General features: G+C 32.8%; 2 protein-coding genes across 2 annotated transcripts; one reads left to right on the forward strand and one right to left on the reverse strand.

Annotated features, from left to right (window-relative positions):
* Positions 1 to 2,968: 2,968 nt before the first annotated feature.
* On the reverse strand, positions 2,969 to 6,495 carry LOC129291747 (uncharacterized). The gene is given in 5 exon segments (XM_054929270.1): positions 2,969 to 3,614; positions 3,748 to 3,872; positions 4,229 to 4,339; positions 4,342 to 4,459; positions 5,958 to 6,495. Coding segments are annotated over 5 exon segments (744 nt in total). The 5' UTR covers positions 6,282 to 6,495; the 3' UTR covers positions 2,969 to 3,548.
* A 7,290-nt stretch (positions 6,496 to 13,785) lies between these two features.
* On the forward strand, positions 13,786 to 16,491 carry LOC129288759 (protein COFACTOR ASSEMBLY OF COMPLEX C SUBUNIT B CCB3, chloroplastic-like). Its single transcript, XM_054925492.1, has 3 exons — positions 13,786 to 13,920; positions 14,027 to 14,070; positions 15,653 to 16,491. The coding sequence occupies exons 1-3, from the start codon at positions 13,875 to 13,877 to the stop codon at positions 16,172 to 16,174; spliced, it is 612 nt and encodes a 203-aa protein (XP_054781467.1). The 5' UTR covers positions 13,786 to 13,874; the 3' UTR covers positions 16,175 to 16,491.
* The last annotated feature ends 846 nt before the right edge of the window (positions 16,492 to 17,337 follow it).

Raw genomic sequence — 17,337 nt, forward strand, 5'->3', positions numbered from 1 at the left:
GATGCGTCACGGTACAAGAGAAATGGGTGTAGTCTGACAAAAGCATTATGTTATTTTCCAATCATATGAAGATTCAAATGCCTGTACAATATTGCAGAAGATGCCAAGCACTTAACATGGCATGTTGATGAGAGAATTAAATATGGCAAGCTATGGCATCCTGTAAATTCTCCTCAATAAAAAAGTTTGATTTTATGTATCCCGAGTTTGGGGATGAAGATAAAAACTTGCACCTTAATTTAGACACTGATAAAATGAACCCTCATGGTATGCAAAGTAGTACTCATAGTACATGATCGATAATTTTGATGATCTATAACTTCTTTCCATGGTTATGCATGAAATATAAATTTATAATGCAGTCATTGTTAATTTTTAGGCCTCAACAACCAAGAAATGATATAGATGTGTATTTAATTTCGTTGATTGAAGATTTGAAACTATTGTGGGAGACAAGTGTGGAGTTATATGATAGGCACAGGGAGGAACGATTCATCATGCAAGTTATGTTGTTTGGCACTATAAATGACTTTCTTGCCTATAAAAACCTATCAGGATATAGTATCAAAGGGCGAGATGCATGCCTTGTATGTAAAGAGTACACTTGTTTTAGTGCGATTGGAACATTGTAGGAAAAACATCTTTATGAGTCATCGATTTTTTGCCTCAAGTATATCATTATCGACAGTTGAAAAAGGCCTTCAATAGCCACTCAAAGAAGGGTAGAGTTCCTTTGCCTTTAACTAGTGAGCAACTCTTTGAAAAGGTTAAAGATTTAAATATCAAATTTAGAAAACCATTTGCAAATAGGTTTGCTACAAATGGCTGGAAAACAAAGTCCATCTTATTTGAGTTGTCATACTAGAAGTCCCTAGATGTGAAGCATTTCTTTTATACAATGCATATTGAAAAGAATGTTTGTAATAGTCTTAATGGCACATTACTCCACATTTCAAGAAAAAGCAAGAATGGTATTAATACAATGATGGATTTAGTTAGTATGGTTAAGAGAAGAGCTGGCACCAAAGAGCAAGGGAAAATGCAAGAGATGTTTGTATTATTTGCTTATCAAAACATGTTTGGTATGTATATGAATGATTGTTCGATTAATATTTTATGTTTGTTATTCTAAATATGCTGTTTTGGTTTGGTGTAGAATTTTAAAAAATTCTAAAACATCCAAGATATAAGGAAAGCTCTGCCAAATTTTCTTCAAATTTGATATGTAGATCATATCTTGATCTCTAAAATATTAATTAGCTCTATTTTGTCTCTAACATGTTTAGATAATTACATCTTAATTTATTGTTTTTATAGATACCTACAAAAATAAAAAAATGGGAGTGTGGTTACTATATGTTGAAGTTTATAAAAAAAATAATTACACAATAAGAATTGATCATTTTGCTAAATATAAGTGTTTCAAAATTACATTCATGCCTTACATATAACATAAATAATTAACTATATGTTAATTTTTCTTATAGTATTTTGCTGAAGCAAAATCTTTACATTTAACCATGGAGCACATAGAAGATGTAATTGAGGAGTGGTCAAAATATATAATTAGTTGTTTGTCATAGATAACATTTAATGTTAAAAAAATTAAAAGTTTTATTAATTAATTAACTAGACTAGTTAGAGATTGGACAAGGTAGAAATTTGATCTTAGTCTATTTTAATTTTAAGTTCTTTAATTGTATATACTTTTAATGTTTAATTTTATTGTTGCTGGATTATTTTTTATATTATTAATTTGTTATGGAATAACTGTCATTTGTAATGAGCTGCACATGATATGTAAAAATATAAAAAAAAATTAAAAACATATAGGAGCACTCCCAAAACGAAGCCGCACGGGGGGCCTCTTTATAAGAGCTCTCTTGTAAGGGACCATAAAAGAGTTCTCTTCTTTAGAGCACTCCTGTATGACACCATACAGGAGGGCTCTTTCTAAGGGCATTCCTACATACATCTTGCAGGAGCACTTTTTTAAGAGCACTCTCGTATGTTTTAATTTTTTCATTCCATCAAAATAACCCTACAGAGACGCTCTTAATAAAAGCGTTCTCATATACGTGACCTATAAGAGTACTTTGTAAGTGCTCCTGTATATACAGGAGCGTTAGATATGGAAGCGTTTTGAGGCAAAAATAAGCGCTCTCGTAAAGTATTTTTGTAATAGTAAAGCTTTTGCTATTTTTATTTTTGAGGGAGCCCAGAGATTCTAGAAGGGTAAGCTCAAAAGACCAAAGCACTAGATAAATAGATATTGTGAGGAAAAAAGGCCCCCCCCAAAAAAAAAAACTTCATAAACCAAAACAATACAATTGTCTTTCAATTTATCCTTTCTTCATCATGATTCTCATTCCAAATTCAATAGCTTTATGCCAAGAAACACTGATCCACCAATACCAACTTCAATTGTTTCAGAACAAAGCTAAACAATTTTAGAGGGAATAATATTAAGTCTAGTAAGAACAGAACTCTTTCAAATCGTTAAAGCTGAAAACGAATAAGTAGCTGGATATCATGTTTTAGATCAAGCATGCCTAACATTGAGATTTGAGGCCTTCCTCTTTTTTGTTATACATACATACATATGTAGGAAAAATGACACTTAGTCCTTGTACTTTAACAACATATTGTTTTCACTCCATATAGTTAATTTTCAGTCCGTATAATTTAATTTCATAGTTTCTGGTTCCTTTTATTTGCTCCATTGAGATATTAGTTCCTATATTTTGAAAAATATTCAAAAGGATCATGACATGGCGCAAATAATATTAATTTTGTTGTGGTAGATTTAACCCTGTAAGACCCTACCAAAACACTGTAAAACTCATTTAGATGACTAGGAAAAAAACATGCTGACCTGGAAAAAATTATAAATTTTCTGATTAAAAATTTGCTCTAATAAAAAATTAGGAAAAAGAATCACAATTCCTAAAAAATACCTACGCATGAGTGAGACGGAGAAGGGCATCAAAGAAGCATAAGGGCATCGGACCTCAGCAAAATTAATACTGTTTGGGTCAATTCATGATCCTCCTAAACATTTTTCAAAATAAAAGGACAAACATTTCAGACAGAACATGGTTCCTACTATATTTAGGCCCATCATTAAAAAAGGAATTTACAAGCTTACAACTCATGAAAATGTGCCCCAGGATATTAGAGACCATAGCTCCTCTCAATTGAAAAGATCTCTAAAGTGGTCGATTATTGAATATAGACAACTGAGATCAAAATTGTTTTAATCTAAATGGTAGTTTTCTTTTTTATTTGTATGTTATCATTTTTGCTTTTCCATTTTGCTCTCCTTAAAACCCAAAACAAAATGTCATTAAGGGCAACAGAAATGCTTTTGACTGCTCTCATCAAATCTGAACCTTTCAAATTCATAATTGACCACTAAATGGATCGTTGAAATTGAGAGGACCCATAATTGGATATTAGATGTAGAGATCTGCAAGATTAAAATCAAAATCCAGGAATTGACTGCAAAAGAAAAACATGAAAATCCAGGCCCTAACCAAATGGCCACTTCATCGGTTTGCCATGTATGTTAGATATATAGTCCACACATAGGCGCAGGAACTATTCATCAATGGCTGCACAATTAGTACAACAAAGATATTACATTAGTTGAGCAGCTAGAAGAGTTTAATGACTAATATCAAATTGAAAGTTGAAACAGAACAAAAATTTTGAACACAGATGGACCTTGGCTTCTCATATACAAACCTGTAACTGAACTTGAATGAACTTGAATGTCACAAAATCGCAGACAGGCCAAAACATAGCACCGCCAAGAAGTGTTGGAAGCAGATCTCGCTTCAACCTAGCAACTATTTCAGAACCATTTTCACCTGAAATTGACATCAAATTATACATCAGGATTCCAAGATAACTCGGCGGTGAGCCACAAAATGAGAAGGGAGAAACTGTATGAGCAGACTTGAAAAGGCTCCGCTTATAAAAGGCAACCAGTGTGTAGAAATAAGCATTAATGAGACATCTGAATGGAAAGCTGTGAAACAAACCAGAAATGGCTAAATCTATTCATGCAACTATAGCACTGACTCCCATAAACCCATAGGATATAAAAAATATATCTTGATTGATTAAGATCCCTTGCTGGTGAAAGACTATAAAAGCTAGAAGGTTTGTAGATATATGAGAAAGTGGAAAGTGACAACATTTTGGAAGGGGAAGTTTGAATCACCTTGCAGGGCAGAGTTATAGGAGAAGAAAACAGTATTGATGACGGGACCAAATACAGCCTGCCCCATCAAAATTTTCTTCAAGGTTGATGGAACATCTGTCTTGGGAAAGCCTTGGACAAGAAGTTAAACCACATATGTTGCGATGGCCCCAAAATGAACAACGCATATGTTGCCATGCGCATTGTCCTTTTCAAATCATAAGAAGCAGAAGCAGATGGCATTGTAATTGTCTAGCATGCGCAAATCATCAAGTTAGCAAAGGCATAATTACTATGATATATAAGACTGCCAAGAATAAGACAAATAGTGAAAGAATGTTTTCTAATCAGAAAACATAATCCAGGATAATAGACAATTACCTCTGCAATTTGATGAAATATGGAATAATTCAGTTTTTACAACAGTCACCAAGAATGTAGCAAAAGCATTTCAAATAAAGGATACATTTCTTTTCATTTGTTAATGTCAAACAAAAATAGAAGCTTATGTATTTCAAATAGATTACTTAAGCAAATAATCTTGGAATTTAACATTTTCAGAAAGGAAGGCACCAATCCCAGTTGAAACATAAAAGGGGGGAAAAACTTGATACAGAAACTGGTAGCCGCTATCATCTAAAACTTAAGCATACTGGAAACAAGTCTTATCTGCCTCATGTTATACAAGAGAAAAAAGTTTTACACCTCAGCCTCATAGTTGGGATTAAGACCAACCCCTGGCCTGGTCTGGAAAAACAAAAAAACTAGAAACAGAAACTAATAGCCAGTAATCAAAACTTAGGTGGAAACCAATCTTATCTGTCTCATTCTGGAGTGGAGAGAAAAAATTTCAAAGACTGCACATAACAGAGAATATGTAGTTGCGAAGCAAAGGAAAACCAAACTAATTTAAAGAAAATCTGAGATTATTGAAATCCAAAGAGAAGTATTCAATTTCAGTTTGTAAGAATAACAAGAAGAGAAAAGCAATCAAATTATACAGTCACAGGCTCAATGAATATTATGAATGGAAACAGGTTTGAATGTTAAAAAAGAATTGCATTATTGATCTGAAGACAATAGTAGTTTCATAAATCTACTCCAGACACTTGCAAGAAATAGTGGAGAGAAAGACATAGCATGTGAAAACAGACCTGATTTTGAAATGCGCGCCCAAGTGGGTGCTAAACAGGATCAGACTAAAGTAGAATTTCTCCTCAATCTTCGTCCATAAAACTTCTAAGGATAGTAAGGGAGTATAACGCACAAGAAAAACTAGAAAAATCACGAAATGAAATTGGGAATAAAATTAGCTCAAGCCCACAGCCTTAAGGGAAGGGATTGAAGCTTCGATACTGTGATTATTAAACAAATTCTATGCGCAAATAACACCCTCCTAACACACCAAAACGCACATTTGGCTCTAGAGTGAACAAATCACCAACCTACAACAACTCTGCCAGAAACTAATTTAAATGTATAAACAGAACAGTTCAGATTCAACTCAATGTCGGTTAACTAAAAGTTTAGTGCCATTTTAGGGAACCATTTATTTCAAAGCATAAAATGCTTTTAAAAGCTCAAGAAGGGATTTTACATCAAATAATTAATAATACAAGCAGCATTTCACTTTCCACAAATTCACAGCGTTATCACAAAGTACACATATATACAAGTTGAAATTAGCATATCACAACTCCAAAATAAAGAGCAGTGGGAATTTTAAGGATCCAAAACAAAAACCTTTCACCTGCGAAGTCAAGTCAGATGCAACAAAAATGAGTGATGATGTTATGCTCTTTGTAACAAGTGGCTGGGTTTCGAGCTTCCGCAGATACCAACCCACGAACCCAAGCTTCAGAAAAGACGAAGAAGAAGAAGAATTCGAAGAAGTAAACGAAGACGGAGACCGTTTTCTCAGCTGATGATAATATCGAACACACGGTGGGCATTCGCGCCAATTTGCAAAAGAAGGGATTTTGCATACAGCACCGCCATCGAAAACCAATTTTCTATCACGCAGCTGGAGGAAGCAGCGTTTACCGATGTCCCGCATGACGTTTAAGTTGCTCATTGCTACAGATTTTTGTGAACTTGTTCCTATGAGCTATAAGCTTCATGCATGCAATCTTTCGAAAGGTTGAGCTGAAAACTCAAAATTGGACAAACTTTTTTTACGTAAATTCAACATGAAAATCCAATGGCAACCAGGTGCCTAGAGCTTTTCAGGCGCAACCGAGAGAAACATCGAGAATCCGACGAAATTGGAGAAGAGCATGGAGAGTCATTTTTTTGTGTGGGCCGAAGTGAACGGAGGGTCGGCAATTAGATCTTCTATACCTTGCCGCCCGCCTCAAACGACCTGTCGTTCTGCATCTCAAATCTAACAAAAGAAAGGTTGAATTATTAACACAAGTACAGCACATAACGATTAAATTAAATACTACTGTAAGATTTATCAATAACGTAACATTGCAAAGTAATAATATTTAGTTCTCATTTGCTATTTTGAACTGTGAATAAATTTTAATTGATATTATAAGAGACCTAAATAAAATTCTTCTTTTTTGTTTTTAAGAAGGAACACAAAAAAGGTATTTTGCACGAAGTTGTTTAACACATAATTTAAATCATGCATACAACTTAATATTGAAGACCACTATACATGTTATGAGGATTATTTTAAGAAAAATTAATTAATTAATCCATTTAATTTTACCGAGTTTACTAATTTAGTCTCTATATTTTAAAAATATGCAACCCAATCTATATAATTTAAAATACATACAACACAAGTTACACAACCATGTCATTAAAAGTTAAAAGAATGCTTACATGGAATCAAATTATTGTCAAGGAGGGAGGATTAAAATGCCACATCACCTTGCTTCCATGTCACCTTTGCCTAGCCCAAATTTTAACATGAATCACATTATCTTGCACATTTGATAAAATTGATTTTTGATAAGTGGATATTTTACCTAAATTAATATGTATGTATATATATATATATATTGCTCTTTTATTTGTTAATTAATGTGTAAATTGATGAAAATTTGGATAAAAGACTTCAGTTGGTGATTTTGGAGCATTTTCAAGAAAAAAGGAGTGAAAATAATATATAAAAGGCAAAAAATGCTAAGGACCAAATCAAAGCTCAAGAAACAAGCCCAAAAAGAGATGTCCGCTAGCAAACAAATTAAGAAGACAAGTTCTTTGCACATGAACGTAGCAAGTAGGGATGAATAGGCAACTTGCGACCTATAAGACTCACTTGTACCAATTGAAAATGGGCGGGTAAAAACCTGCCCATTTAACAAAAAACATGGGCGAGCGAAAATTACAAGACAATCCATATATTTTCTAAACAGGCAAGACAGGTTATAGGTTAGCTACCAAGCTACTTGTCTCGTCCCGTTTTAATATAAAAAACATATATTCATTTTATTTATTAGGCAACACAGTCAATCACATACGTTGTGTTTTGGCTTTAGCAGAGATTGCAAAAGTTATTGCCAATTTGCCATTTGTGCCAAAATCAAAAACCCTTAATTCCTCACAAATTGCAATCTCGCTCTCCCACTTTAAGTCATCAAGACCTTGTCTTCGTCGTCGCTACTAAAGACTCTTACCTTTCGGCTCTTTGCTAGATGATGCTACCTCATTTTGTCCCTCATCTTAGTCTTACTCTATCATACGCAGTCCGTTTTCATAATTCAAATGATGCATGCTCAGCACTCACTATCACAAGCTCACCACTCATGGCCACTCAATACTCAGCTATTAGCTTTGACTCTATGCTCAGTCAAACTCAATCTTATCTCTGCTTCATCATGCTCATACGTGTCTGCCTGCCAAGCCAAGACCAGGTAAGTTATTAACTTTATAGTGATGATTCTTTGACTTTGCCTCTGCTCTCAACTATGGATTCTACCATTCTAATGACTATATGGTGAATAAGACATTTTCATTTGGCAAAATATCATTTTATGGACTTTGTGGCAATTTAACCTGGCCTATAAATTTGATTTTATATTTGGAAGAATATCAATTTTTTAACATGATATTAGTTTATAAAATATATATTAACTTATGCTAGCTTAGCCTGGTAACCTCTAGCTGCTACAATTTGTGCAATGTGTATGAAAGAAAACTTAATATGCATAAAGTTACTATAGGTTATTATTTGATCTTAATCGCTCATAAGTAATCGTGGAACATGCATAAGTACATTGCTTGATTGAAATTATATGATTGTATTTGTATTATGAAATTATGTGACTGCCTGATTGGAATAATTATGTCTTCTTAATTTTTTAGAATTTAGAAGGATGAGCAACACTCGAACCCCTAAAGCAAATGTGGAAGAAGGTGATATTGAAATTAAAGATATTATAACATCACATAATCTGAAGTTCTATTACATAGACTTGAGCCTAGATTTCAAATCCCTTCACAATGGACAATTGCTAGGAATTGTTACAAGTTGTATCTTGAAGAAGTAAGACATCTAAAGAAATATTTTAAGAAATCTAAAGTTCGTGTGTTCCTTACCACAGATTATTGGACTTCAATCCAAAATGCCAACTACATGTGTTTGACTGCTCATTGGGTTGATGAGAATTGGACATTATAAAAATGGATTTTGAATTTTTTTCTGTAATTGTAAACCACAAAAGAGATACCTTCAAGAAAGAAGTTGAGGGATACTTATTTAGTTGGGGTATTAACAAAGTATTTACTATTACAATTGACAATGCTTCTTCCAATGACACTACAATTGCATATTTAAAAAAATGCTTGAGGAAATGGAATGGTCTTGTGTGTGATAAAGAGTATATTCATTTGCAATGTATTGCTCATATTTTGAATATGATTGTTTCTGAATGACTAAAGGAGATGAATAAGTCCATTGAACTCATTCGACATGCGATAAAATTTGTTAGATCTTCTTTAACAAGGATGCATAGATTCAAAGAGCTCATAGGAAAGAAAATAAATGATTTGAAAAGTCTACTTAGTATGGATTGTCCCACTAGGTAATTTTAATTATTGTTATGAATTGTTAATTGATGTTTATTTTTCTGATATTAATTAAGGTTTTTTTATGTTGTCAGGTGAAATTCAACATACCTTATATTGGAAAATTTGTGAAGTTCATTAAAGTCTTTGATAGGATGAAGGAAGAAGATGAAAATTATAAGAAATAGTTCAAAAAGATAGTTAAAGAAGAACCTCCTAACCCATATGATTGGGGTGTTGCAAAGGATTTTATTGTCTTCTTAAAGTTGTTTTACTCTATGACATTGAAATTTTTTATATCAAATTTTGTGATATCAAACACATGTTTTCAATAGATAGTTGTAATGCAAACCAAGCTTAAGACAAGTGCAACTAATTTTAGTGCTCTATTAGGCAACACGGTGAAAAGAATGCAAAGTCAGTTGGATAAGTATTAAGGTAGTGCTGATAACATGGATTCATTGTTGGTGATAGCAATGATACTAGACCTTAGTTACAAATTTAACTATGTCCCAGTTGCTTTGCAAAACATATATTCTGACCCCATACAACGTGAACCAATCACAAAAAAATATCATGGATGTCTTACATACCTTATATGATGAATATTCAAAGGATGCCTTTGATAGTGAAGCTTCTTAAACTCAAGCAAGAGTTGAACTTAGGGATGAAAATATTGGGAATCAAGAGTTAATTCCTGATGATGATGTCTTGACAGTCATAGATGATAAAACAATGTGACAATTTTATACAATTGCAAGCACTGAATGTCAAGAGGAAAAAAATTCAAAGGTAGATGAATATCTTCACGTTGGGATAGTTGCTTCTCGTGATCTAAAATTTGATGTTTTGGCTTGGTGAAAAGTGAATACTTTCAAATATAAAATCTTGAGTTTGATTGCACGTGATGTGTTGGCTTTACCTGTCTCTACAGTGTCTTTAAAGTCTGCCTTTAGTATGGAAGGTCGAGTACTGGATACTTTTAGGAGCTCTCTATCTGCAAAGATGATTAAGGCACTCATTTGTGCCTAAAGTTGGCTTTCTCAACCTACTTTTAAATTGAAAGAGCTTGACATTGATAATCTTGATAAGTCTAACAATCTTGTTATCACTAAAACATTTTTAGTTTACATTATTTCACATTGTTCAAATATTAATGAATATCATTTTTCTTAATTTGTTTTGTAGAGGAAGACTTAAAAGCTCAACGTTCAACCATCTTAAGTGATTTTGAAGATGATGATGATGATGATGATGATGATCTAATGCAAGATTAAATGTGATTTATTATTTTGAATTATTGCCTTATTGGCTTGTGGCAAGACGATTTGTGTTGGATTATTACTTATGTCTTGTGACAAGACTATTTGTCAATTTATGTGGTTGCTTTGATTAATGTTGTGTTTATTTTAAAGATTGATGTTGATGATGCTTGGGTTGGATGACTGTAATATGCAATGTAACTGTTAATGTTGGAGCTTGTTTCCTTTGATGATTGTGATATTTAAATTGTTTTTGGGTCGAATTAAAAGAATTTAAAAGTGTAGAATTTTTTTTAACAAAGGGGGGTTGTTGCTTAAAACGAGCTGGCTAGCCCACCTAGCCTACTTTTCAAATGGGCTAAAATAGGCTATAAATGGGTATAGGTTGGCCAACTCATTTTAGGAAAATGAGATAGGCTATAGGCAGTCCCATGGGCCAACTCGTCCTGCCTGTTGCATAGCCCTAATAGCAAGCACGAAGAAGAACATTTGCTAGGAGCATATCCGAGTACAAATACAACATGAAAGAAGTACGACTGCAAGCGAACATCTTAAGGCTCAATGTTCACTCACGTACGAAGAAGGTCATAGGAATGGGCCATACAACATTCGACCATGCGCAGACTTGGAGAAGAGAATCTCAATCGTGCATGGATGTAGGAAGAAACATATGGCATCAACAACTTTCATTCGTGCCCAATTCCTTTTATGTAGTTCCTTGCGAGATGACCTTGATTTACTACACTAAGCTAGATCCATACACTCGTGGTATGTTTAAATTTTGTGTGCATCAGTTTTGCATTTATATTTGTAGGTCAAGAAGGAACTAGTTTATATTAATGATGGTTTGGTGGAACCAATTTAAGCTAAAAGAGGCCAATAAACTTTATAGGTAGGCTTGTATGTGAGGAATTGGAGTTTTGGGGAGTTTTTGAAGTATTGAATTGAGAGTTGTAATCTCATTAGTAGTGATATTAATGATGATTTGTTATGATTAATTGTAAATTAATTATTTTTTGGCACCATTCTAGCTTGACAAGAGCTTTGTAAGTAATTGTTTTAAGGGCCAAAACTCTTGACCTCTCAAAAGTTTGAAGTAATTGAGGAAAATTTAGCTTGTGTATTTGCTTGTTAATTAATTATTAGTGTTAATAATATTGTTTGAAAATCTTGTGACAATTATGAACCTTGTTTTGATGGAAGAATATGGCAAATAAATGAGGAGTTATGTGTAATGTGTGTGAACGAAAAGAAAAGTATAATTTTACAATCGTGGTTTGTTGATTATTCAAATGACTCTAATTGTGAAAATGATGATATGTGATAACTTGAGCATGATAGGATTGTGATAAGAACATGTAATTATAACATGATGTGAGTGAGATAGAGCAAGTGATAGATATAATTGCTAAAAGTGCATAATAAGGTTATTAGAGTTTGATATTTGAGAAATGCATGATATGAATTCAATGCTTAAGAATTTGTATAAAATGAATTTGATGAGTAGTATATACTAGAATATACATAAGTTTCATTTGCATGATCACAAGAGGGAGGAATTCATTTATGGAAAGGAGTAAAGATTGAAGTCCATGTGGTAAGGCCGCCATTCGAAACTCGATGGCTTACCTTTATTTATTGATTATTCCACTTATTCTTCGAGGGACCGTTCCACTTATTCAATGAGCGACTCGAACCTAACTAATTCCCACCTGTTCATGAAGAGGCTAGCTTAGGGATAACACACCCCATGGTTGTTAGTATTGAGAGAAACTGTAACTCATAAGTAAGTGTAGTAGTTTTGGTTGGGCAGCTCTTCACAAGTGAAAGGCTTGGGTAGCTTGATCAATTGAATGAATCCAATTAAATAGCTAACAGTTTTATGTTGGAGGTATCAAGAGGTCTGAGAATGGCATTAATCATGTATATTATATTAGGACTATATGGTTGTTATTATTGTGGTCTTGCATAACTTGATAGGGATACATGGTTGTTAATATTATGTTCCATCATGTGAATTAATGATTATTATTGATGTGAGTTTTGATATATGATTATGCTTGATCACATAGTTGTTAGTAGTGTGAGCGTCGTAAAACTTTTGAAAGAAAAGCATAAAACTTGTGAAAGTTGTGTAAATGCTACTTACATCATGATAATTGATTGACATGTATTTGTATAGGTTAGATCAACTTTGATTACTGAGTGATTGTACTCACTCTTTTTTTCAATATTACAGGTATCAGCTCGAGTTACAGTAAAAGGAAAGCACTGGAGGCTTGGGAATATAATTTCTTAATTGTAGGCCTCTAATATTCTATTTTATTATGTGTATTCTTTTATGATATTGTCAACTAGGAACCTTATATTTTGTGATTTCTTGAACTATATGTTGAATTAAGTATTGTATTTTGAGCCTTAGGTTGTAATTGCAATTGATCATGACATTTAGACAGGGCTAAAATATTAGTGTAAGTAAGATAATTATATAAATGCATGATTAAAGTGAATATTATGATGATTTATGAGTATTTGTCTTCCCCTTATATTTTTGTTATCAAAGGGTTGAGAATTAAAAATGTGCCATATGTGATATGGTATTGTTATGGTATATTGCATAGGTATCCTTTAGTCTATTGGATGTGATTAAATGGTAATTGTGAGTTTATGACACTTGGTAGGAATTTTAAACACCCTAGTTGTATTTTAAAGGCAAAGAGGAGTGCGTTTGCAAATGGGTGAGACCAGTGCCATTAACTAAGATCTAAAAGAGTTTTTTATAAACATTTAAATCACTTCAATCGAACATTTAACGATAATTTAAGATGCGTCTTTCATCCTTGTTGTTGTCAAATGAGAGTAACAATACTATCAAACCTGTACAATGTGCTGTGACATATGGTGTCTATAAATATAAAATTTCCAGAAATAAATCTTTATTTGATTGGTTAGTAGTAGGAAAATAAACGAAAATATACTTAAATGAAAAATATCAAAATAACTTAATTAAAATATTTCATATTGTGAAAAGAAGGCTCCACATTACACACACATACACATATTGTTTTGTCCATAAATCACTTTCAACTTTTTCAAATTTATTAAATCCTTCTAAAAATAAAATACTTATAATTTAATAATGTAATTTTTTTTCTTATTAATATGTAAGAAAAAGAAGGCTCCACGTGGGATTCGGGTCTTCCTTTTTTTTTTTTCTTTTTTTTTAATACTAGGATTTGGGTCAATTAACCATTTCTGATTGCACTTGAGGCTATTTGTTATTCACGAAAATGCGAAACTATACCCAACCAATTGCAATTTGATACCCGTTAAAGGCACTGTTTCCCTCACATCCGTATTTTCTCTCCTTATCGTCGTTGATAATGCTGGCTTCGCAATCTTATCTTCTGAACACCGTTTATGTAAAAGGTGTCATTCTTTTTTTTTTTTAATTCTTGTTTTCATTCTTTGTGGATTTTCCTAGTGGTCGTCTTCTTACTTCCATCTCCTCTGTTTCTGTGTTCCAATTTTGCAGGATTCAAACCTTCTATATATAAGCGAACCAGTTTCAATGTTTCTGTAAGTATCTTCCGCTCCCCGTTTTGTGTTCTTTAATTTGAAAATTCTGCGCAGCTTTTCTTCTATCCCGTAGTAATTATCCAGAAAATTCAAATGGGAATGCTTCGAATAGCTGAATTTAGCTTGGTCACTTTAATTTTGCTATTTCGTGGCTTCAATTGATTTTCTCATTTTGCTCTTATCTTAAATTTGAGTAGTTGTTAATCATGATAAACAAAGGGGAAATACATTTGGGAAAAGGAAACCTAACCAAATGCTAACGAGAAAAATATAAGGTTTTAAACACGCATGCTTGTACCAATGTTTAGACAACAAGTTCGTATTCCAGATTTTAAGAATAATTTGGTTTTCCACGTCACCCATGCTTGAGTAAAATGAATTCTTGGTTCCAAAGGTTAAGTATAATTGTCTCATTTCAGTCCTTCAAAGATTATTTTTATTTGAAAATTGTCCTCGGTGAACACTAATAACGGCTAAGGTTCAGTATCTAAGTTTTAATCCTATATTGGTACTAAGCAGTAGATTATCTAATTTCAAACGTTTAATACTGTATATTTAATTTTGATTTCCGATGCTTAGTTGCATCCTTCTTGAAATATAACTAAATTGGAGGAACTCTGAATATTATTTTGAGATAAAATTTTACATGTCAGGATTGTTCTTGCATGTAAATTTCAGAATCTCTTAGCCTGTATTATTTCTGTATTGCAATGGGATTTCTGAAACATATTTTCTATTTAAATGTTGGATAGGTTCACAGACGTTCCAAAAGATACTGTGTATGACCTAAGTTCAATTTATCTTCTAAATATAACATTCGGGTGATTTTGTTTTAGTTCAATTTATTATTTATAATGTCTGAATTGTTTATTAGTCCATCTCTCTCTCTCTCTCTCTCTCTCTACATTTTTGGGAAGCTATGAAATCCGAATGCAGAATAATTACAGAGTTAGCAAACTTGATTTCTTTAGTTTTCTATAATTCTGAGTGCAACTTGACATTCGTCCATATCTGATTCATGAAACTAGCAGGAACTGGCATTCTATTCTTCTAATTTACATTTAAACCGACATTTACATTTCCATATGCTAATTGAAGTTGTTTCCATCGAAAAAGAGCTGCTATGTGCTTCTGCTTTGTTTATTTCACCTTCATACCGACTGGTTCCGTTTGCCTTTAACTTGGAGAGTTCAATATAAAGTTGTATTTGGTGCTTAGAGGAGATCATTTATCACTTGCTGCAATTTATGAAATGCACTTTTTTTTTTTAAAACAAGATTTTTTGACCAAATTTTTCCAAACAAGATTGTTGCCAAAAAAATTATGGATACAGTACAAGTTTTCATAACTGATAATCTTTTATGACTTTTTTTTTTTTTTAAATTACATCAAATTCAAATCCTATGGTACATGTAATCTACTGGCTATACTATATATGTCAAGTTGTTAATGGCCATGCCTTATTTAATAGGATATGTCACTTGAGTGAGAATGACATCTGAAATAGAGGAATGTTCTGCTTTTGCACTTACCGGTACTATGTTCTACTTCACCTTATAATCTGACGTTTCAAATGTTGCAGGAAAGATCAAGTTATCTAACGAAGAGACCTGCAAATAGGCGATCTCAAATCTTGCAATGTAGTGCAGGCACTGAATTCTTAACACTGCAATCAGCGGCGACTTCACTGACGGCCTCTTTTGACTCAAATGCAATTTCCGATCCTCTAAAGCAGGCCACAACAGAAATAACACATGCACTTACTCTTGAAAACTTCAACTTTAGGCTGGTTCTTGCAGATTTGGATCCTGCTACTGCAAAGCTAGCAATTGGGTTTTTAGGTCCCTTTCTGTCAGTCTTTGGATTTCTGTTTATCTTGAGGATAGTCATGTCCTGGTACCCCAAGCTTCCTGTGGGCAAGTTCCCATATGTGATAGCTTATGCTCCCACAGAGCCACTTCTTGTTCAGACCCGCAAAGTGATCCCTCCGCTTGCCGGTGTGGACGTGACTCCTGTGGTTTGGTTCGGTTTAATTAGTTTTCTTAATGAAATATTGGTGGGACCTCAAGGGTTGCTTGTTCTTCTTTCTCAGCAAGTCAATTAGCTTACATGTCAGATTTGGGTACATCACCAGATTGTATTCCATTGTTCCTTTGAGGACATCCGATAAAATTGGATCAATCCGGAGATTGTATCCATCAAATTCTTGTCATTGGATGTATATGAGTGTACAAATTTGGCCATTTTGTTGTGCTAGTGGCTTCAGTAGTTAAGTGCTAATGAGATGGTTGAGTGCAGACTAGAGAGTAATCAAAATCCTTTACTTCTAGATTCAGATCTTATGATTCCAGAAATCAACAATGAGTCAATGGTTGAATTAATACCAACAATAGCTCTATATCGTGTAATTCACAATTTAAATATTATGATCTGTACCAAGTTGTAAAGTGGATTATATAAATTGATAACTCTGGCAGAAAGAGATAAAATTTCATGATTGAATTGAATGTAAATTATGCATATCAAGTTAATATGCAATGATAGTATGACTGGGATGTAGAAATATGTGAAAACAACAAATTGCCATGACAGTTATTAAGAGTTTTTATGATGCTTGTGACGAAAGAAAAATAATGATATGTGAGATTTGACATTGTTTTAGGGTCTGGACTAACAATTTTCTACTTTTGAAAAGTATTTTCCCATTTTTGGGATGTGTGAAGTTGTTTGGTAATAATAAATTTTCAGAAGCTCATTTTAAGAAGTTCATTCTAAAATAATGAATGCAAGGGGTAGCTTTTACATTTCCGTTTGAATAATGAATGCACTCAATTCATTCACTAATCACTGCCCATATTACCCCTCTTTAGGCATTTTATATTTTCTTCCCATGGTTGAACACGAACTTTCCTTTAGTCCGCCTACTTCCTAAAAACTGTACGAGTAATATAATAGGACTTTTATTTTTATTTTTTAAAAGATATGATTACAGAGCTCTTCAATAATTAATAACCCTTTCATTTAGAAATACGAAGTATTTGTAATTAAATTTTACCCTTCAATAAAATAATTATTTATTTTTAAATCAACACAATCTTTTCATATTTATGGTGCTTCAATCTAAAATAAATATAAAATAATTTATTTATTACAAGTACTTTTTTTTAAAAAGAAGCAATTATTATATCTTAAAATACTAAAAATGCTTTACATTTTTTAATATCTAACTCTTTAAAAAATATCTTATAATTTTTATTAGAGGGAGTA

This window comes from Prosopis cineraria, unplaced genomic scaffold, assembly GCF_029017545.1.
Source record: "Prosopis cineraria cultivar Desert tree isolate PC_DT_omini unplaced genomic scaffold, ASM2901754v1 PC1, whole genome shotgun sequence".
Classification (NCBI taxonomy): domain Eukaryota; kingdom Viridiplantae; phylum Streptophyta; class Magnoliopsida; order Fabales; family Fabaceae; genus Prosopis; species Prosopis cineraria.